Consider the following 22,909-nt stretch of genomic DNA (forward strand, 5'->3'; position numbering starts at 1 on the left):
TGAGACTTATGTGACAACCAGTACGATAACCAGCAAGACAATGATGTGACTGCTGACTGAATGTTGTTGACTTGCAAAAGGGCAGACCCCGACCAAGCTAAAAGCCCAGCTACTGAATGGGTCTTCAGTAAAGCTTCAAAGATTTTTCCATGGTTTACCTTAAATGCTTCTTATGCCCAAGTTCAAGCTAATGACAGCATTCCTACCCTGCTCCCTCGATACCATAGTAATCCAAAACAATCTATCCATGCATGCCTCTTTACCTCCTGAATATTTAGGCTTTGATAAACCATAGTCTTATTCACTCCAATCTGCTATTTCCTTCTTGGTCTATCCCCACCTTCCTCTCTCCACTTCTGACATGTAAATGTTCTTAGTCAGTCTTTGTTCATCCTTTCCACATGTCTGAACCTTTTCAATACACCTGTGTCAGCTCTCTCAATCATAATGCACTTGCTACCACGGCTCTCTTTTAAATTTTCATGCTTTACATGATCAATTTACTTCTTGCCACATACCTTCCTTCAAGTATTTCTTATGTTATTTTGCTTTTAGGGCCCAAGTCTCCTATCCATATAATGTTGTTAGGACTACTAACTGCCCTCTCCTTCCACATATTCCTCAATGCACCCAGGGCCTTACTCTTAGTTTGAGAATAACAGTAATATCAATATCATCATCACCATTCATTTACCTCTTCCAATAATTTCTTGTTGCATATATCATGTTCATTTCCCCTTCTATATATGTTTACATATTCCATAACAATTTTCTCGTGTAATTCCTATGATGTTCACTTGCTGGTTTTCCAAATATTCTCCAATATAATACTGTTCTTCAAGGATTACCATTTCAATCTATTGTTTCCTCCAACATTATTCCCATCTTTTTCTTCTTCCTTATTGGGATTCCTAGTTCAAACACTCATTATGCATATAAGAGGTATATATTTAAATTTATGTGATAACCCATACATTGTACAGATTTCCTCAGTTAATGTTTTCAAGCTGATGAGGGACTTTGACACCTGGATGAGTATGAACAGTCATCAACCAAAACACCTGAGGAAGATTCTGTATCTAACAATATCTGTAGTTCAAGAAAAGGAATTGAAGCTATATCAGTAGTGACATACAAATATAAAATCCTGGTTCACTAACTACTTAAGACTGCTTCTTTCCACACTTGGAGGTGTAATGTTGTGAGAGAAGAAAACAATTGGCCTGGATTTGAGAGCAGCTCATCTCCCTCCACTGTTGCTGTGGTGATATGCAGGGTTGTCAAATGTCGACAGCATGTACCAAGTAGTACAATTTTTTCTTGACTTACTTCTTCACCTGTAATAGGATGAAGAATAAGACCAAATATTAATAATAAGCAAAAATTTCTTGCTTGAAAAATAAGCACAAAACAAAGGAGGCAATTTAACTGCAGCAAAAGATAACAAAAACTAAAAAGAACTGATGAGAGAAGAAATAAACTATGGGAAATCTAAATTGACTGGTCTGTTTCAAAAAAATGGCTCAAGTTTGAATAACAATCTTCAATGCCATGACAGGATTACATGATTGTTTCACAGTCTGTGTTAAACAATCTGCATTTCACATCAATATAACTCTTGGTAAGCAATACCTAAGGAACGAAAAGATGTACAAGTAAATATACATCTATTTTAAAATTACCCCAGGACCCCTTTGCATGGCAAAGTATAGTCAAGTTACAGAATAACAAAAAAATTAACAACATTGGGTGAAGAACTCTATAAAAAAAAATGCTTATCCAGCAAGCCAAAAACAAGCATTCTTACAATAAAAAAAAATGATAATCGTAAAATAATCTAACAGCCACTCCCCAAACTTACCAGGAACCCTTTTAGCGATTTTTCAGACTATTTAAGAAGCTTCAATTACTGTAACTACTTCATTATTGGAGAATCCAATAAACAAGGATGGACTCCTAAGAATTTACACCAACCTTGCACTTAATTATTCATGCTAGTCAATCATCACAGTGATCCCTAAATGGATTTACAATAATCCTGTAATGGTACTAAGACTGCCAACGCACAGATGAGTTTACATAAAGGAACTAGATACAGTTGATGACTGCAGAAGAATGCAAATGAACTTAGACATTGGTAATCATCCATCTGCAATAACATGCTGCACTTTTCTCTAAATATGCCTACTGAGACAACCAGCAATTGCTGAACAAATAGTTCAGGGGAGCAAACATGCAATAAAGAAAACATGGTATGGCCTTAAACTGTCTAGGTGAACTTAGAACTAGATGCAGGGACTGTACAATGCATCATACACTAAGGCTCTATTGATGGTTGTCCCACACTCTCCCTACGGCTAGGCTCTACATCAAGCTGTGCCATGAAGTAAAGGAAAGAGATCCTGACATCAAGGACTGCTTGGCAGAAGCATGTTGCAAATTAAAATCAAGAAATGTCTGGCCCACCCCAAACAGTGGTTCAAGTTTGAATAACCATAATAGCAGCATCATGGTGTAAGGGTTGCACAATTTTTTTCAGTCTATATCCCGGGGATAAGGAAGAAAGAATGCTTCCCATGTATTCCCTGCATGTCATAAAAGGCAACTATAAGGGGTGGGAGCAGAGGGCTGGAAGTCTTACCCCCTATTTTACTTTTCGAAAATAAGGAAAAGAGATGCGGGCCATGTGAGGATATTTTCCTCTGTTCTTGATGCTACCTCGCTAACTTGAGCAATGACAAATATGTAAAAGAAAAAAAAAAAAAATCAACACCAACCACTCTTGACATGGCTCACACTAATTAACATCCAAGAAATTCAAAAATGTGGTAGCATACCAAACAAACACATAAATCTACATTTCAAATTATATAAGATGGTTTTATGCTCAACTTCTATTAATAAACTGTTCTTATATGAAAAAGTTTTATACTTACAGTTTAATTGAAGGGTGAGAAGTGATTCCCCAAGATTCGTTATGGCCTTTACAAAGCCATCCCCTAATACAGCTGATGTCTCTATTTCAAGAGTTCTGAAAAGATGAGACTGAAATGTGAATATATATAGTTATCAAAAATGGGCCATAAAATTTGTCTAAAAATAATGAAGATAATTCACTTAGTATCATATCTTTTGACCACTAATACTTGTGAAAACAAACATGTAAAACAAGGTGTTTGTCCTGCTGTTGCCTTTCTTCTTTGGTAACTTTCATAATGCATTACTAGTTATTGGTTCTTCACTCTGTCTCATGCTCCACATTATCATATTTTCCATCACCCTACCTCATACAATATTCCTTGTCTTTTCTTACTTGATAACTTCTACTTCACCTTATATGGATATTAACTGATGCAACTCATTCTTTTCACATATAGTGCATTCTCTGGCACTTGTCATCCACACTGGCTTCAACCATATTCCTGGTAGGTGGTTGACTTTAGCAGATATATGTTTCATTTTGTGAATCACAAAAGCAATTGTTTCATTCTAGATATAACAACACAAGGTAAATGAACTGATGCATATTCAGAAACCTATAATTGTCACAAAATATAATTCATGCAATATGGGTGCTCTTGGTTTTCTCAACCACAGGACTACTATATGTGTACTATTCTGTGCAATTTGAATTGTTTTATGCGGTAGATACCATACAGAACTATGGAGGATAGCACTCAATCTTGAAATAGCACAAAATCAAATCATTCCCTTGGTAGATACCATACAGAACTATGGAGGATAGCACTCAATCTTGAAATAGCACAAAATCAAATCATTCCTTAACTTTTTTTTATTATTCTGCTTTGTTGCTGTCTCCCGCGTTAGCGAGGTAGCACAAGGAAACAGACGAAAGAATGGCCCAATCCACCCACATACACATGTATATACATACACGTCCAACACACGCAAGTATACATACCTATACATCTCAATGTATACGTATATATACACACAGACATATACATATATACACATGTACATAATTCATACTGTCTGCCTTTATTCATTCCCATCGCCACCTCGCCTCACATGGAATAACAACCCCCTCCCCCTTCATGTGTGCGAGGTAGTGCTAGGAAAAGACAACAAAGGCCCCATTCGTTCACACTCAGTCTCTAGCTGTCATGTAATAATGCACTGAAACCTTAACTTATAACAACAAAAACTTCACTTAAGTTTTTTCATGGCCTATGCCCCAGTCAAGAAAAATTCTCAACAAAGCCTAGCTTTCAATGAAATATAAAATAAGGGCTACAGAGTTCAAAAATAAGGAAAGAAAAGAAGATATATTATTTTTGAGAAAGTAGGAAACCTGCCTTTATAAACTCTGTAGCATAGGGAGAGGAACGGACATCACAATGGCCCACCCCCCAAATAGCCACACAGTATTTATATAATGCAGGCGTACTAAGTATTTCATGGATGAGTTATGGCAGTCAAACAAGTACTGTAATGAGTTCTCAATACCATAAACTTATAATACCTGTATCTCCTGATATGGGATAGTAGATCAAAGTTAAAACACAGAATAAGTGGTTTAAAGTCAGTCTTGGAAAGTTGTTTCATACGTTGACTCACCTCTGTCAAGAAATGATGGAGAGCAGAAATTTTTCAGATGAGAGAGTACTACTCAGTACAAGGACACATTAATCCTTTGAATAACTGAGGCACTTGTTCAGGAAAGAAGAATTTCTGGAATCTTAACCTTTTAAGACCTATAGTGCTAAGAAATGGTGTTCCTTCAGCCTAACGATTTTTGGTGCTATCTGAAATATCAAAATACTTTTTTATTACTAAACTTGAATGCCATTTCCCATGTCAGTGAGGTAGCACCAGGAAACAGACGAAGAACAACCCATCCACTCATACACTCACACATATATATACACATGTCCATATTCATACACTTCTGGCACCATCCTGCCCCACAGAAACAGTATCGCTAACCCCTGCTTCAGTGATGTAGCGTCAGGAAAACAGGCAAAAAAGGCCACATTTGTTCACACTAAGTCTCTAAACGTCGTGTAATGCACCGAAACCACAGCTCCCTATTCGCAATCCAGAACCCACAGGCCTTTCCGTAGTTTACCCCAGACGTTTCACATGCCCTGGTTCAGCCCATTGACAGCAAGTCGACCCCGGTATACCACATCGTTCCAATGCACTCTATTCCTTGCACGCCTTTCACCCTCTTTTATGTTGAGGCACCAATTGCTCAAAATCTTTTTCACTCCATCCTTCCACCTCTAGTTTGGTCTCCCACTTCTCCTCATTCCCTCCACCTCAGATACATATATCCTCTTTGTCAATCTTTCCTTACTCATTCTCTCCATGTGACCAAACCATTTCAATACACCCTCTTCTACTCTCTCAACCACACTCTTTTTATTACCACACATTTCTCTTACCTTTTCATTACTTACTCGATCAAACCACCTCACACTACATATTGTCCTCATACATTTCATTTCCAATACATCCACCCTCCTATGCACAACCCTATCTGTAGCCCATGCATCGCAACCATATAACATTGTTGGAACCACTATTCCTTCAAACATACCCATTTTTGCTCTCCGAGAAAACGTTCTCGCCTTCCACACATTCTTCAATGCTCCCAGAACCTTCACCCCCTCCCCCACCCTGTGACTCACTTCCGCTTCCATGGTTCCATCCGCTACTAAATCCACTCCCAGATATCTAGAACACTTCACTTCCTTCAGTTTTTCTCCATTCAAACTTTCCTCCCAATTTACTTGTCCCTCAACCCTACTGAACCTAATAACCTTACTCTTATTCACATTTACTCTCAGCTTTCTTCTTTCACACACTTTACCAAACTCAGTCACAAACTTTTGCAGTTTCACACTCGAATCAGCCGCCAGCGCTGTATCATCAGCAAACAACAACTAACTCACTTCCTAAGCCCTCTCATACACAACAGACTGCATACTTGCCCCTCTCTGAAACTCCTGCATTCACCTCCCTACCAGCCCCATCCATAAACAAATTAAACAACCATTGAGAAATCACGCACCCCTGCTGCAAACTGACATTCACTGGGAACCAATCACTTTCCTCTCTTCCTACTCGTACACATGCCTTACATCCTTGATAAAAGCCTTTTTCATAAATATTCACCATTTCCCGCTTTAGCGAGGTAGCGTTAAGAACAGGGGACTGAGCCTTAGGACAGAAAATCCTTACTTGGCCCTATTCTCTGTTCCTTCTTTAGGAAAAGCAAAATCTGAAGGGGGGATTTCCAGCCCCCCCACTCCCTCCCCTTTAGTTGCCTCTTATGACATGCATGGAATACTATTAAACCAAGTGCATCATAGACATTTAAACCTCACTGTAATTCCAAAGTTTTTCAATCTTGGCACATCACTGCCATTTAAAGCCACAACATAATTATCAAAGGACAGTCATACTGCATATTGTTGGTGTTAGATTATGTACAAAGCTCTCTTCTTCTATGTACTTAGAATACAAAATTTACATCCACACTCTAGGTAGTTGATGGAAAAAATAACATCTCAGAGTAGGTAGCTATACAGTAGTGCTTACTACTCCTCCTGTTAATGTAGCCATACTTCCAAGCCATATGCTTTTGTCTACCCTCCAGGTGGCTCCTGTTTCTTATTCCTACACAAACTTAGTTGCCAAGAAATTCATAGTCATATCTTATTCATATAACATCTATTTTATTACTTTAAAAGCAAAGGCCATAACAAAATAAAACCAATTTATTCTAATATTAATGTAATTGCATTCAGCAAAAGTAAGTTTCATTTACATTTCCCTACTGCTACAGATCATGATTATCTCAGGTCACTGGACACTTACAAACATTTAAAAAAATTTAAAGCCCCACACAAACCCTGGCATATATTACTACGATAAATGATATCATGAGATTCATATACAAGTCAGCCCTCTCAATTCAGGTACCATCTTACTGCTTTCTCTGAACCCTCTCAGTCAGATTTCTGTAATTCTTTAAGTGCAGTAACCAAACTTGGTAGGCATAATCCAGTTTTGGTTGAATATATCATGATTAACTTACCAAACATTTGCTTATTCAAATATCTGCTGTAAGGCAGTTTGCATCCTTCACAATTCTCCATATGCTGTATGCAGCTCTGGTGACAGATGAAACATGATGTCAAACCCTTGGTCTACCTCACACTCAGATTCATGCAGTTTGTCTTCGATTAAGAAATAATCACAATGAAACCTGCTATCACTATGCCCCATCTTCATTACCTTGCACTTACTGGGATTGAATTTCTCTTATATAACCTTGGCCGCACCTCCAAACATGTTTAGGTACGAATCAATTCCGTAATGCAAGACAGTCACACAAAGACAATAGCAGTGGGCCCTAGACTGAACCCAACAGTACCCCACTTATGAACCAATCCCATTCTGACATTATTCCTCTTATCTGCATCCTCTGTTCCAGCTCCTTAATCAACCTCTGAAGGAGAACACTGAAAAGTCTTTTGACATTCCAGAAACACACAGTATACCCACCCACCTCTTTGACCAAAGATGGATCTCACCATGTCACAGAAGTCTGGGAGACCCCTAAAGCATGATCTTTTTCTGAACCCGTTCTGCCTCCCACTTGGGTCATTTTTCTTTCACAAGTATTGATTCATTTGTTCTGATTATCTTTTCCAGTGTTTTACAGACCACACTGTTAGTGGGACTGGCCTGTGCTTCAGTATACTTTCCTGATCAAGATTCTTAAATACAAGCATGGCATTTGCTCTCCCACATTTTTAAAACTTGTCCTTCTCTAGCAACCTACAAAATATATTTAAAGAGACTTAACAAATGCCTCCACATATTCCTTCAGTAAATAAGGGAAACTTCAATGGTAGCATGAGCCTTAAAAGATTAAAGTTTTTCCAATATCCTGATATTCTTAGTATTTATGTTAATATGTGTGAAGGTAAGATCTAGTACTGATGGTGTATCAGTCCCAAATTAATTTATTCAAAGACATGCTAGTATAGGTAAACTCCCTGTAGTCCCTTAAAACTTGTCTCTGTGATTCCTTGTCACCACGATAATACCAATTTCCTCAGTCTAACTCTTTCTCATTGAATTCCCCCAATATCAGTACCTTACCTCCTCTGAGAATGGCATGTTTTACAGTTTCATGTACCACGCTGACTGCTACTTCATTATCATTGTACATTTGTTCTGGATGATTAAAATTCTATAAAGAATTATATATCAAGACAATGGACACTTTTTCCCATAGTTAACATTCCCATTATGCATTGTGTGAATGTTTAATACTGTATCATGAAACTTGAAGGTTTTCTCTAATTTATTAGGAGGACTAATCCCCTCCCTCCTTTGGATTCTCTCTCCCACCTTGTTGTCACATACCCCTCTAGGCAGAAAATATGAGGTCTTATTAGGAGGACCATTCCTTTTCCTCCTTATTGTCATACACCCCTCTGTGCAGAAAACATGGGTTTTATCTCTTTAGTATGCTTTGTTTCCATTAAGCCAACAGTATCATGTGTGGTCTCCCTTATACAAATTTTTAAATTCTAGCTCTTTACCGTTTGCTATTAATCCATCAGCATTTGTGTACATTATATTCAGTCTGACACTAGCATCACCTAAAATACATCTCTCTGTGGTACTGGAGAGAAACTCTGTCTTCTTGCTTTATTTGATGTCTCCTGTTTCTGCCATTTGACTGTGTGTGATTTTTGCATATTCAATTAACTTATGATGTACTATAAACCAAAAGCATACCTGATACCTCCCAAGCGTGGAACAAGTGCTAGACTCTCATCATCTACAAACAAGCTGGCTGATTCCAGACATGGGCAAGCATATCCTACCCATGCAATTTCTTCCTCTTGAGGCTCAAATAATGCCTGTAACATAAATCAGTTTATCATAATTAGGAAAATAATCACCTGTCCAACATCTAACATCCTAAATCCCCTCATGAAACTTTTTTAAACACATCAATGTATATCTTCACCCAATGCCTTATCACTCATGCCACTTCATCTATCAGTTATGCTGTCCTTTATCTCTAACACACATTTTCATTAACAGCTCTATCAAAATTCAGTTTTCTTTCCCTAATCAAGTCTTTATCAATCCATATGTCACTTGAAAACATGCATAACTCATCAGTTATACCTTATCTTTTATGTATCTTTTTTACCAAACTCTTTTCAGTCCTGGTAAGTGCAAGGTAATGAGGATGGGCCACAGAAGAAAACGCCCCCAGTATGAATACTACTCATGAGGAAATATGCTCTAGGAATTGATAAGCAAGAGAGATCTTGGGGGTGTAACACTGCACCAAATCTGTCACTAGATTTTCATATCAGATCTGTCATAGAAGTAAACTATCTGCTGGGAAATATTAGAAATGCATTCAAGTACTTTATATGGAAAAGTACATGTTTAGTAAGCTATTCTCAACAATTAGTACAATAAAACTGAATTAAGCCTTTCAGATTAGTCACCAGACCTAAAGAAACAAAAATATCATTGAGTATGTCCAGAGAAGCGACTGAGATGATACTAGAATTGAGAGAGCTAAGCTACAATGAAAGGTTCAGTACACAGCTATCAACCTTTGAGAAGAGCAAGAGGTATGACCTAATAACAGCTTTTTAAGTTCCTAAATCAAATAGATGATGTTGACAGTAAACAGGTCTCAAGAGATATTGTATCAAAGTTCTGTAGGCCATGATCAGAAGCTGAGAAAGAGGATAGTAAAGAAATATTTAGTGTATGGGTTATAGATGGACAAAATGGTCTCAGCAATGAGACTGCCAATGCTGGCAACTTACAAAAATTACAAAAATTTTAGTCTTCTTTATGGGTAAAAAAGTACAAGAGACAGGGACCCACTAGTGTAAAACTCCTTCCTCATAGCATACACATTATGAATCTAATGTAACACTCATTAAGCTAAGCAGCATTTCTGGACCTATTATTCAATAAACATTAAATAACTCACCTGTGTCTGCTCAAAATGTGTAAGTTTAAATGTAGCATCAGATTTTCTGAATTTCCGGATCATAACAGCACCAAGCTGATCACATTGCAATTTCTGTAAATTCTTGCCATGCTGTAAAACATAAGCAATGCCTTCTGATGTCACTTCCCAACACTCATAGATTCCCAGTTTTTCAAGTTTGGGGCACCCTACTGCTACAGCCTTTAGTCCTTTATCTGTAACAAGATCTGATATAGAAACATTCACTTCAATAATATTTGAACACTCTTTGCTGACAATACATAGAATTTCATCACTGCATTTACTGACCATATTAAGTATCATGAGATTTTTCATACTTCCCACACGGTCACATACGACATTTCTTATGGTCATATTAATTGCTCCTGGAAGTCTCATTTTAAAAAAAAGCCCACTCAGGTCCAACCTTTGCACATGTGGCTGTAGTAGAAGTTCAAGACAAGTCCGCATTCCTATAGTCCTTCGAGTCCTACTCACTGTTTGATGAATTGTTTCAATTATTTTTGTAATCATGTTTTCATTTATGAATGCAGGGAGTGATGCAATCATTGTAGACAGTTCTTCTGCAGACACTTGAGAATTCTCTGGTGCCTCTTCTAATTCCACCTGTGAAAAAAATATGCCTTTTAATCATCAAGAGATGTATAAAAACATCTTAGTGAACTCCTAAAAATAAACAAATTACAATTATACTTGTCACAAATCCTCTAAAAGAAAATTCAAATACTCTTTCAGATGCCTCAAACTCCAAGTAAACTACACAAAACAAGCAAAATTAACAATATATATTAACCTATGTACATCACAGCTTCAATAATAGTTTTTATATATTCAATCTCGCATATAATACACACCACATCCTGACGTGCTGTCAGTGGATTGAATCAGGGCATGTGAAGCGTCTGGGGTAAACCATGGAAAGTTGTGTGGGGCCTGGATGTGGAAAGGGAGCTGTGGTTTCAGGCATTATTGCATGACAGCTAGAGACTGAGTGTGAATGAATGGGGCCTTTGTCGTCTTTTCCTAACGCTACCTCGTACACATGGGGGGGGGAGGGGGATGGTATTCCATGTGTGGCGAGGTGGCGATGGGAATGAATAAAGGCAGACAGTTTGAATTGTGTGCATGGGTATATATGTATGTGTCTGTGTGTGTGTATATATGTGTACATTGAGATGTATAGGTATGTATATTTGCGTGTGTGGACGTGTATATTTATATACATGTGTATGGGGGTGGGTTGGGCCATTTCTTTCGTCTGTTTCCTTGCGCTACCTCGCAAACGCGGGAGACCGACAAAATAAAATTAAAAAAAAAAAATACATCCCCACTTGGTTATAAGAATGTGTGAGACCCTAGTGGTTTTCAAATGGTTCCGGTCATGTATATGCACACTAGTGAGGCCATGGGGCCTACTTTTTCTTTCAAGAAGAAAACTAGAAAGTTTTGTGCTACTAAGTGGATGGGAATGAGTGGAATGATGATGTCACCTTTGTGGTGGTCTCTACTTGACAAAAGGCATGTCTGAAATAAACAAGCTGCTGCTACCATGGCTGAATGGCTAGTAAAAGGTGAGGACCAGCACTCCATCACCAGAAATACTAAGGGATGAAGGGTCCAAACCCTGATTTCCCATAAATATTCAAAAGTATTTTTCAGGCTTATGAGACAATGCAGGAGAGAAATCTAAAAATACCTTTCCATTTTAAGATGCTGTCCTTTTATCCACTGCACATTTGAATACTGCGATAATGTCTTAGAGACTGTATTGTTTAAAATTCATTATGCACCAGTCTATCTACAGGCATACACTTATAAAAAAAAAAAAGCAACACTTGTCCCTGTATCAACTAAACACTCAAGGGTGAGGATATTAGTTACTTCTACCTCTGCTTCACATCAGTCTGCAGTTTATAATTGCAATAGTATCTACTATAATCCACTTCAAATATTCATTACTAAAATTTTCTTATCAACATAAGCTTGGTACTTCTACCATGAGTACATCTTAATCTTAAGGGTAGTAAAAGAATCATGCTGTATTTCACATTTTATCCTGATTTGCTGATACTATACAGTCACTTATCATATCTGAAATACTAAAGATATTCTGAAAGCTTTGAATGACTCATTAAGTTGCTCTGACAAATTCAGTTAAATACAAGATGTTTCATGCTTAAGCAGTAATTTAAATACTTGGAAATTACAAATATTACTAAAGAAATCAAAAGAATAATTAACAGGACATAAACATACCTAAGCATGAATTTAGACCAAAAATCATGGTCATGTACATAATTTTAATATTACCAGAAGACCAAAATTAGAAAAGACTTACAGCTAATCGATGAATAGTTTCAGCCATCACCATGAAGCACATGTGCTCTAGTGTCTCGACCTGCTTCCTAGGAGGCATCCTTTAACTCAAATCTACTTCCAGTCCTAGTGAGTAGAAAAGAAAGTTAAACATTTTCATTAAAACAGCCAAAACTTTCATTACTTAAAAAAAAAAATCCTGTGAAAATTCAAAGCTGTAGATCCATCATAAAAATTTCACTGTGCTCTGCTTAGAAAAAAAGACATTTGTCACTGAAACAGTCTACCAAATAATAAGCAGTACTATTCATGTGACAATATTTGTACCCTACTACAAATCTAATGGAAAAATATAATGACAAGTGGTCATGCTAACAGGAACTAGATACAACTGCAAAGAAATCTGTCTCATAAATAAGCTAATGCAAATAAACTCAACTAAAGCACTCGCTGAACCCCTTCCATATACATCTGCTTGACATCATAAAGGAAAAAAGCAGCAGCCACTCTGATCTTGTCACTGTACTTCAAAAGACATTGGTATTACGAAAACCAATTGGATATTGGATCAGCATAAATATTTCTGTTTCCACGGTAACCATACTACTATAAAAATCTGTAAAAAATGAAATAATGAATGCACTTCACAGTGCAGTGATTTCCTAAAGCTAAATGAATATTTATTATTTATTTATTATTTATTATACTTTGTCGCTGTCTCCCACATTAGTGAGGTAGCGAAAGGAAACAGATGAAAGAATGGCCCAATCCACCCACATACACATGTATATACATACACACCATCTCCTGCGTTAAGTAATGCTGCCATTAGAACAACACTTAAACACCCAGCCTATTTAAGGTACACAAGGTATGGAGGGCTTAAGTAAATCCTAGAAGTCATTCAGCAATTTTCAGATTCAGTCAGGTCATAATATTCAGACCTCAGTACAGTAACATAAATCTGAGCAAAAACTGAAGAAAGATTTCAAGAACTCAGCCCTGTTCTGAGTTTTATGTGATCTACATGTTTAATTTTCTATAATAATGTAGACTTCAGTGTCAGCTATGGAGAGGGGAAGGAAGAGGTGGGAGATCAAGAAAGAGCTGAAAGTTAAAGGTGCTTTTGGGTATGAGAATCTTATCATTCAGAAAGGTGAGGCATGCACAGGACAGAATTAAATGGACAAATATGACATGGAAGGGAATGTGTTGTCAGTGGGCTAAACAAGACCATATGAAATGGTCAAAGTAGATCATGGAATATTATGTGGGGTTTGGCTGTGGATGGTGGGCTTTGTTTTTGGTGGATGTGTGCAAATGAAGCTGTTGTTCATCTGTTCCTGTCACTACCTTTTTAAGATGACATTATTGTTGAAATATTTCAGCTATAACACTGAAAATCAATGTAAATCTCAGTTATGTGGGAAAGTCAGGTGAAATTTTCATGGGATTCTGTGAGTGCTTCAAATAGTTTGTCATCATTAACCCCACATTTTCCCTTAATTTAATATTCTTAACCACTATCGCTTACCTTTTATGGTATGACATAAAAGAATTATACAAACCACACTCCCCAGATCTTAATATATTTATCATTATACAGATTACTATTCCACAATATATTCTATTATATTCTACTGTAAATAAAGTCTTGACACTAAAATAAACTTTACCAACCCCACATTTACCCAGAATCAACAGTCCTCATCATTATCAGTAATCACTTTGCAGTTAATTCAATATCCATAGATCAAGCCATCTTATGCTGATACCATTTACTTCTCATGGAAAACTACACTGGACTTATCAACTGACCCTGGCCTTCCTAGTCAAAAAATCATAATCATGAAACTCTCCTATATAATCAATAGGAACAGGTGGTTAATCACATAATTATACTAACATAATACCATTTAACATCACCTTGTCCATATGTCAAAAATCACCATTTCGTATCTATAGTCATAAATTCCAACTCAAGCTCTGCTAATCTTGTATTCTACATACAGCACACAAGATTAATTTGGACAATTTGTAGGAAGTTCAAAAGTGTACAACAAGATTAGTGGAAGATTTGAAATAATTAGACCACCAGGAATGACTTCAGGTCCTGATTTTATACTCATCACACTACACAAGAATGCATGCAGACACAACAAAAGTAATTAAGGTTGTAGATGGGATGGAACGAGTGACAAGGGAGATATCCATTGAGCTACAAGACACCTACAAGGGGTCATAGTCATAAGTTTACAAAACAACAATTCAGGTTACATGTGAGAACGTATTCCTTTGCTGGAAGAGTATTTAATGACTGGACTTACTTTCAGTTAATGCTGTAAATGCTTCTAGCGTGGATTTATTTAAGAGAAAACTGACCAACTTCTGAAAAGACAAAAGTTTCGATTAACAAATTTAACTTGCAGTCCACCACCACCACATCTCACACGTATACTGTTTTGAACCGTTGTCACATAATGAGCAGGTATACAGGCCTTAAATCATGACGGCATGGTGTGAAGTTTGAAGTATCACTGCAAACAAAAAGGAGTGATAGTTCTAGTGAGCTTCAAAGTCAGTCAAAAGGAGTGATAGTTCAAGTTAGTTTCAAAGTCAGTCTAAACTGATATATTGCTAATATTGGTCACTAAGCAAAGTGAAGTGAGAAGTGAATTCTGGAGGTATTTCACCAACTTTTTACATTAACCTCAAACTCTCCTAGTCTTCATTGCCTTCCCAACTCTCAAATTAACTAATACCACATAAGATAAAAAAAAGTACAAATTATCACTTAATCACTCTCTTTATATTAAATCAGCATTGCAAAACACTGTAAATAATAACCATCCCTGCACCTCTAAACTCAATATTTACCAAATAATTTACCATTTAAAAAAGTACTGCTGTGGTTTAGTCCCATCACCTTATTAGCTGTAAACAATTGGGGCTCTTATAGAATTACTGAATTTACTGTATATAACAAATCGGCCAGGGGAGCATGACTGAAGTAATTTTTTCTAATTGTACATATAATACTTTGAAAACAGGGGCTATGAACAACAGGGAAAATGTAAGGTTTAGTAATATAAAGGTAGGTGAAGCACATAAAAATCAACAAGAAACTGCAAAAACTTACCTGACTTCCCCTACCAACTGAAAACAGGGAGGGCTATAAACATCAGGGAAAATGTAAGGTTTAGTAATATTAAGGTAGGTGAAGCACATAAAAATCAACAAGAAACTACGGAAACTTTAACTGACTTCCCCTACCAGCCATTATTTACCTTAATCTTCACAATATGGTGTTTGAAAAATGCATGATATATCTTGCTTACAAGTATGGTGCTGGCCAGTGTTTGCACTCCTGTAGACACAAGTGGATTCTGCTGATAATTCATTCATGCAATTGAATCCACTGTTAAGTACAACTACAGACTGACTGTAGAAACAAAAATGGCTAAACATTTCTAGAAAATCAAAATTACCCAAGAAAATTTCACCTAACTTCCCCTAGCTGTTCAGATTTACCTTAACTTTCATTATATATCTATATATATTTTTTTTCTTCAAATAACATCAAAAAGATTATACCTACTGACAACTTACTATGGGAAGTTAGGTGAGGTTTTTGCTGGTTGTGTTGATTTATGCGCGTTTCATCTACTTTTACCTACTTAACACTGTCCGTGACCTTCATAGCCCTCCCCACAAAATATTAAACATCTAATGCATAAGGAAAAGTTACCCCAACTGCACCCCCACTGTTACTCTACCATGCACATGAAATACAAATACTGCCTACGACAATCCTTATGATTCTGCAATTTATAAAATGGCAGTATTAAACTAGAAAATATCCCAATTCAAATGTACATCACACAATGAATGCTAGTTGATAAACAATTTGCTTGATAAGAATTTTGCCTACAAAGTCAACATACGCAAAAGTGAGCTCCTGATATCAACTTTAACTACTACTTCAATCTAATTTCATTCAACCAAACTTAATCTTACCAATTTAACATAATGAATACAAATTCTAAAGCGTCTCTATATATTAGTTCTATTGGTGAAATAAATTGTTTGATAAGATTTTGGTTGATACAAGTTAATAAACACAGATGCGCTTTTACAGTACACTCTTACAAGGTTGGTTTGGCTTTTTGTGGTTTTCTCGTATGTAAATATACACAGAAAATGTATTCTACTTTAAATGTACTCTTCAGACTCAGAATTTACCATAACATCTATATCATTATTTCTTATGATGTCCAGTAGTACGTCAACAAGTAAAATCTCGTAGAAGATTACTTGGAACCTTTTCATGAAATATACTCAAAAGAATTATCATAAGCAAAGATATCAGTGTAACGGACAAGTGACACATCCAGTCACCTGAAGTGCTTAATCCTCAGCAAAATACACGCACAGCCAGTCACTGGGGATCTTGTTTCCCAGTCTGATTAATCATGAACACGTACCTAAACCCACTCCAAATTCTGCAATAAGTTTTATTTACTCCAGTTAGCGCCCAAACAGTGGCCGCTGGCCCAACAACAATCCCCCGCTGACCGCAGGGCTAACATAAAGCTACGGGGGTTAGAGGGAAAAAGAATAAATAGATGGGACATTAAAGAATATGTTTAAACCACAGATCAAGGCGTGCTGCATTGTAGGTTAATAATCTGTAGAAGGAGGGACCGACGACATGCACTTAAACTGAACACAAGGCTAGACATTTATGTACATGTCACAATTATTTTAATTACTCTTAAATCACTAAGTAAAAGTGTGATATATATAAATATATATATATATATATATATATATATATATATATATATATATATATGTGTGTGTGTGTGTGTGTATACTTCGATTCCCGTTTTCTTCGTCAGAGCTATCGCTAAAAAAGGAACAAGGTTTACAACCGCTCACATCCATTACCTAGATGTCATGCTAAATGCACGAAAACCACAGCTCTCCATCCACAAATAGGCCCCACAGGCCTTTCCATGGTGTACCCTGGACGCCTCACATGCCCTGGTTCAGTTCATTGACAGCAAGTTGACCCCATTATGCCACATCGTTTCAACTTTCATGTTGGTCACCTTGTAAGTTCAGGCCCCATCATTCAAAATCTTATTTTACTCCATCCTCCCATCTCCAATTTGGTCTCTCCATTCTCTTAGTTCCCTCCACTTTACATATATCTATCAACCTTTCCTCACACATTCTCTGCATTTGTCCAAACAATTTCAGCACCGTGTTATGCTCTTTCTTATCAATATTATGGTTGGTTTCCCTCGTAAAGTAGTGCAAGGAACAGATGGTAAATGCCCTCAAGCTCATGTTCACTTTAGCCATATATATATATATATATATATATATATATATATATATATATATATATATAATCACGTACAATAATGGGAGGGAGATCTGCACTTGTGGAACCCCATGTCCATTAATTTTTTTTAATAGGATAATAAACTTTTGTATGAAATCATTTGCAGTATCATCTCAGTTTCTTCCAGTTCTGCTTACAAATTGTATCACCTTGCTGGACAAGACACTTTGACGAGGCTGTATTAAGAGCAAAAATCTGCTTTGTTTACGTACATTATATAGTCACTGACTTGTAATCTATTTGCCAAAGATCAGTTCCTGGCACAAGGAGATGGGACATACCCCACGGGGCTATTCATCCATCCTCTCTAGAGGGGAAATGGGTACTTCGACTGAGAGACCGCAGAGGTGACAGGTCTTGTAACAGGGCTCGAGGTCCTCAGTACATGGGTGTCCATGACCAAACACATATGGCTATCCTGACATCTAACAAACTCCCTAATTAGTGGGCTCTGCCACTGATCATCAGTATTTCATTGATCTTGCCTTCCCAAAGGAGCCCACCCCTGCACCCTTTTACCATGGGATGCACAGCCTTGAGCAATCACCACCCACCATGCTGGACTAGAAATTAAACTGATTGATCATTTTGCACAACCCACACTTTTTCATCAACGGGATTAAATTTGTGCTATCCTTGAACTATTAAGACAGGCTGTTGAAATACATCTGAACCTCAAACCACTCGTACAACCACCCCATCACTAAGTGAAATAGGCTATCATTTGCAAAAGTTCCTATAAAAGGGTACAATTAGGGTGTGTACCTTCTATAAAAATATTACATGGTGATTTGGACTTTCAGCAATCATTCAAGCACCATCATTCACCCAAAGCCCCACACTAAAGCAAATCACAGACCTACCCTGCAGACATTCACTTTGGGACAGATAGAAAGACCTTAATATAATCATTGTTAACCAGGAAATAAGAACTATTTGTGAGAAGGACCTGGAAACCAATATCATTCCCAACAGTCATCAGACTACCACAGCAGAATAGTAAAGGAGATAAAATGCCTTCTAGCAAATTTCAAAAAAGCTTTCAAGTATATGATGTTTATTTGGTTATCTTTGTGGAATGAAACAAAGGATGCATGTCAGAGGAGTCTTCTGAAAATGGGTTATGGTCACTAGTAGCATGCTTGTCACTAGGGTCTGATGTAGATTCATAGCTCCTATTGATGTATGTTAATGACTTGCCAGAGGAATTGTCCTCCTCCCTGACTACAATTGCTGATGTCATAAGGAAAGTTAAAATTGTATCAACTTACTAGGATACCAAGACAAACTACAGAGTTGGTTTGATATTTGGTGGATAAAATTCATTTATATATTTTTTCTTTCTTTCATACTATTTGCCATTTCCTGCATTAGCAAGGTAGCATTAAGAACAGAGAACTGAGCCTTTGAGGGAATATCCTCACTTAGCCCCCTTCTCTGCTCGTCTTTTGGGAAATTAGAAAAAAGAGGTGGGAAGGATTTCCACCTCCCCGCTCCCTCCCCTTTTAGTCGCCTTCTACGACACGCAAGGAAAAGTGAGAAGTATTCTTTCTCCCCTATCCCCAGGGACTGAACCAGGACATGTGGAGCATCTGGGGTAAACCATGGAAGGGTCTGTGGGGCCTGGATGTGGATAAGCTGTGGTTTCAGTGCATTACACATGACAGTTGGAGATGGAGTGAGAATGAATGTGGCCTTTTTGTATGTTTTTCTGGTGCTACCTCGCTGAAGCAGGGGATGTCGATGCTATTTCCTGTGTGGCGGGCTAGCAGCAGGAATGGATGAAGGCAAGCAAGCATGAATATGTAGATGTGTATGTATATTTTCATATGTTTATGTATGTATTTGTGTATTTATGGGCATTCATGTGTGTGTGTGTGTGTATATATATATATATATATATATATATATATATATATATATATATATATATATATATGTGTGTGTGTGTGTACATGAGTGGATGGGCCATTCTTCGTCTGTTTCCTGGCGCTACCTCAGTGACACTAGAAACGGCAATTAAGTATAATAGATAAGTAAAATATACGGATGGAGTGATACAAGAGATGAAAGCAAAACTATGGAAGAAGGGTGCAGAGATGGAATGTAGCAGAGATGTGGTTAGTGGCAGGCCTGTTTGTGTTGCTTGCTGAGAGTGAAAAGGAGTTGCAGTAGGTTGTAAGTGTGTTTTATGATGTGTGTAAGCAGAGGAGATTGAAGGTAAATGCAAGTAAAAGAAAAGTAATGGTATTTGAAAGGAAACAGTGAAAATATAGATTTTGTATAGCCATATAGAGTAAAAGAAGAAAATGTACTATATTGTGCTGTGGATATGGGGGAAAAAAGACTGAAAGAAGTGAGAGAATTTGAATATATAGGAGCTGTATTGGGTACGTGTTGTGATATGGTAGGAGAGATAAGGGAGAAAGCAGTACAGGGTAGAAGAGTCATTGGTTCCCTTAATAAGATAATGAAGGGTAGAGGTGTAAGTACTGAAGTGAAGAGAGGATTAAGGGACAGCATAGTCATCCCAACCATCACCTATGCAGTCAAAAGAAGGACATGGAATAAGGCTTCAGGTTGTGGAAATCGAGTTATTTGAGAAGAGCATATTGTGTGACTACATGGAATGAAGAAAGAAATTAAATGGTTTATGTGGTATGGCAGGAATAGAAAGGGTGTGAATTGTGGAGTGGCAGAATGGATGAAACATAATACACAGGTGTTTTGGGCATGTAGAAAGAATGCAAAACTGGGAGTTTACAAGGAGAGTGTATGATAGTACAATTAAAGGGGTTGGTGTGAGTGAAAGGCCAATTGTGACATGGGCAAATAGGGTGGAGGCATACTGGAGGGGGTTGAAATAGTGGAAGTATGTGTGGAATGGTGTATGCGAGGGAGGCATGTAAGGACAGGGATGAGTAGAGATTCTTTTGCCGTGGCCACCCCTTGATGGGAGTTATATATACCAAAACCAGAATATGGTCCTCAAGTTTGGTTACTTCACGTACTAGAGTAAAAGGAACTAACAGATTTACTCAAGAGGAGGGCAGCAAAGTTGTATGATTGTAGAAAAAGTTCCAAAGATATGGCACCATGATTGCTTAAAACTCCCTCCCTATATTTTAATTACACAATATTCCTCATCGGTCTATCTCTAGAAATCAATCCTAGTTTCATCCACATTTCTTTCACTAAATGAAAATGCCTGATATTGAAACAAAATCAAGGAATATTTTTATTCACAAAAAGTTGCCATACATTACAAACACTGACTCAACATATCATGAGACCCCTCATATTCAATATGCAACCTTAAACTGTACTTACCAATTGTCTTAATTTCATCCCAAACAGACTTATACAAATTATCACCACACTTCTTAACCTGTGCTTCCACCTGGTGAAACTGGCCAGTTTCCTGAGTGCTGTGGGATCCCCTTGGAAGAGAATAGTGGGACAGGAAGGTACAGTAAAGTAACCAAACATATATGAAAGTCTAATCTATTTATTGCATTCAATGATTTATTGTATTATTCTTGAGCTAAAAACATTAAATCTCTATCACATGTTCTTTATTACAACTTCTAAGAATTGTATGTTTATTAGCTGAACCGCTTCCACATAGTTTTTGAACAAAAAAGGTATGAAATACTAAAGTAAATTCAAATGACAAATTTTTCATTAATCATATATCTTTCAAGAATTATATGCCTGGTGTCAAAAAATCGAGTCTTTACAAAAGTAATCCATGTAGGTAATACTGAGTGTAACATTAATGAACAAATTTTATACAAATTTGATAACTGCAAGATTGCTTTCAGTGAATTAATGAGTGACAAGACTTAAAATGAGGCTCCAAAATAAAGCCAAAGAAAGTAAACCTACAGTAAATGAGTGGAGCTAGGATGTGGGATAAATGCCTTCCTTAAGACAAGGTATGCCTTGCACAGCAACAATTCCATGTGGATCATCCTGCTTCAGTCATATGTATGTGTGAGTGTTTAAAAGGTACATAAGCTAGTCAATCAGAAATCAAATAGAAGAACAGTATAATAATGCGGTATCTTTTCAAACATTTGCAAATTTTAGCAACATCATCAGTACAATCTGATAGTCATTCTACTCAAAAGCACAATGTTGAAATCAACGACACATCCAAGAAAACCCTTAGCATATATTTTTCCAAAGGAAACGATGTTTAACGCTTAACATGGTTCCCCAAGCTTCATTTGGTCAAATTTACTGAGTTGTCTGATATTCATCACTCAAATTCTGAAAATAATCAGGATGCCATGTGATACTGCTAGGTTCCTTGTTCATAATACTTTGTCAAAATTCTTTGTTTAATTCAAAGACAGTAATGCTCATATTTCCATAATTCTACTCTTAGGTCAAGACACTAAAGTAGGTCGCAAATTACCGATTTTACCATGCCTACATCATACAGTGAGAAAATAAAAGGCAACACCATAATCCATCTTTAAATTTCTCATGATTGAAGGGAAATGAATGGGCAGGATTACTGACTTTTATGAAAACTAATAATTTCTGTCAAGTTCATGGTAAACTTGCTTGAAGATTTTTCTGCCACTTTCAATATTTTGCCAATCAATGCCACCTGTATGCACACTCATGTGATGGTAAGTACGAATAGTTTCTGAAGGAAATGTTAATCCACAAACCATACATTCACAAGGGTCACCATCTCCATGTATTCTTACATGAAAAATAAGGGAAATTTCATTATTAAATTCCTTACCACACAGTCTACACACATGCGGTTTATTACCCCTGAATACTTCTAGTTGTTCATTGCTATCCTCTAAAACTTCATTCAAACTATTAGTAGCACCATCATTCCTGTCTATGTGAAATTTTTTACTTGTATTAACAGTCATGTGTTCCTTTCCTTTGTGAGATATAAGAGCCATATAATGTTTGAATGTTTTACCACAATTTTCACATTCGAATGGACACCCATGTCTGAGATATAAAGTTCTAGTTGAGAAGGTCTTCACACAATTCTTGCAGTGATAATAAATATCACTGTGTTTATTCTCATGTTTTACCAGTTCTTTTAGAGACTGAAAACTCTGATCACATTTTTTGCATTCATAACACTTTACTTTCCCATGCAA

The 22,909-nt window shown here is 36.9% G+C and overlaps 2 protein-coding genes across 8 annotated transcripts in view; one reads left to right on the forward strand and one right to left on the reverse strand.

Annotated features, from left to right (window-relative positions):
• LOC139765166 (abasic site processing protein HMCES-like) overlaps nt 1-21,145 on the forward strand; it is a 55,917-nt gene extending 34,772 nt beyond the window's left edge. The window contains exon 11 of one of the 2 annotated variants that reach the window (XR_011716596.1): nt 21,126-21,145. The gene's annotated coding sequence lies outside the window, so the exon portion shown is untranslated. Of the gene's footprint in view, nt 1-9,225; nt 9,968-21,125 lie in introns of those variants that run through there. The other variant, XR_011716595.1, reaches the window with a different exon arrangement.
• LOC139765164 (uncharacterized) overlaps nt 1-22,909 on the reverse strand; it is a 37,639-nt gene that overhangs the window by 12,474 nt on the left and 2,256 nt on the right. For 2 of the 6 annotated variants that reach the window (XM_071692410.1, XM_071692415.1), the window contains exons 1-7: nt 16,840-16,926; nt 14,683-14,743; nt 12,378-12,481; nt 10,019-10,645; nt 8,788-8,912; nt 2,937-3,031; nt 1,161-1,337 (exon numbers count right to left, since the gene is read on the reverse strand). In XM_071692410.1, the coding sequence (XP_071548511.1) occupies nt 1,161-1,337; nt 2,937-3,031; nt 8,788-8,912; nt 10,019-10,645; nt 12,378-12,455 (1,102 nt within the window). In that variant the 5' untranslated portion in view covers nt 12,456-12,481; nt 14,683-14,743; nt 16,840-16,926. Of the gene's footprint in view, nt 1-1,160; nt 1,338-2,936; nt 3,032-8,787; nt 8,913-10,018; nt 10,646-12,377; nt 12,482-14,682; nt 14,744-16,597; nt 16,641-16,753; nt 16,927-22,909 lie in introns of those variants that run through there. The other 4 variants (XM_071692411.1, XM_071692412.1, XM_071692414.1 and 1 more) reach the window with 4 other exon arrangements.

The sequence above is a fragment of the Panulirus ornatus genome, chromosome 53 (genome assembly GCF_036320965.1).
Source record: "Panulirus ornatus isolate Po-2019 chromosome 53, ASM3632096v1, whole genome shotgun sequence".
Classification (NCBI taxonomy): Eukaryota; Metazoa; Arthropoda; class Malacostraca; order Decapoda; family Palinuridae; genus Panulirus; species Panulirus ornatus.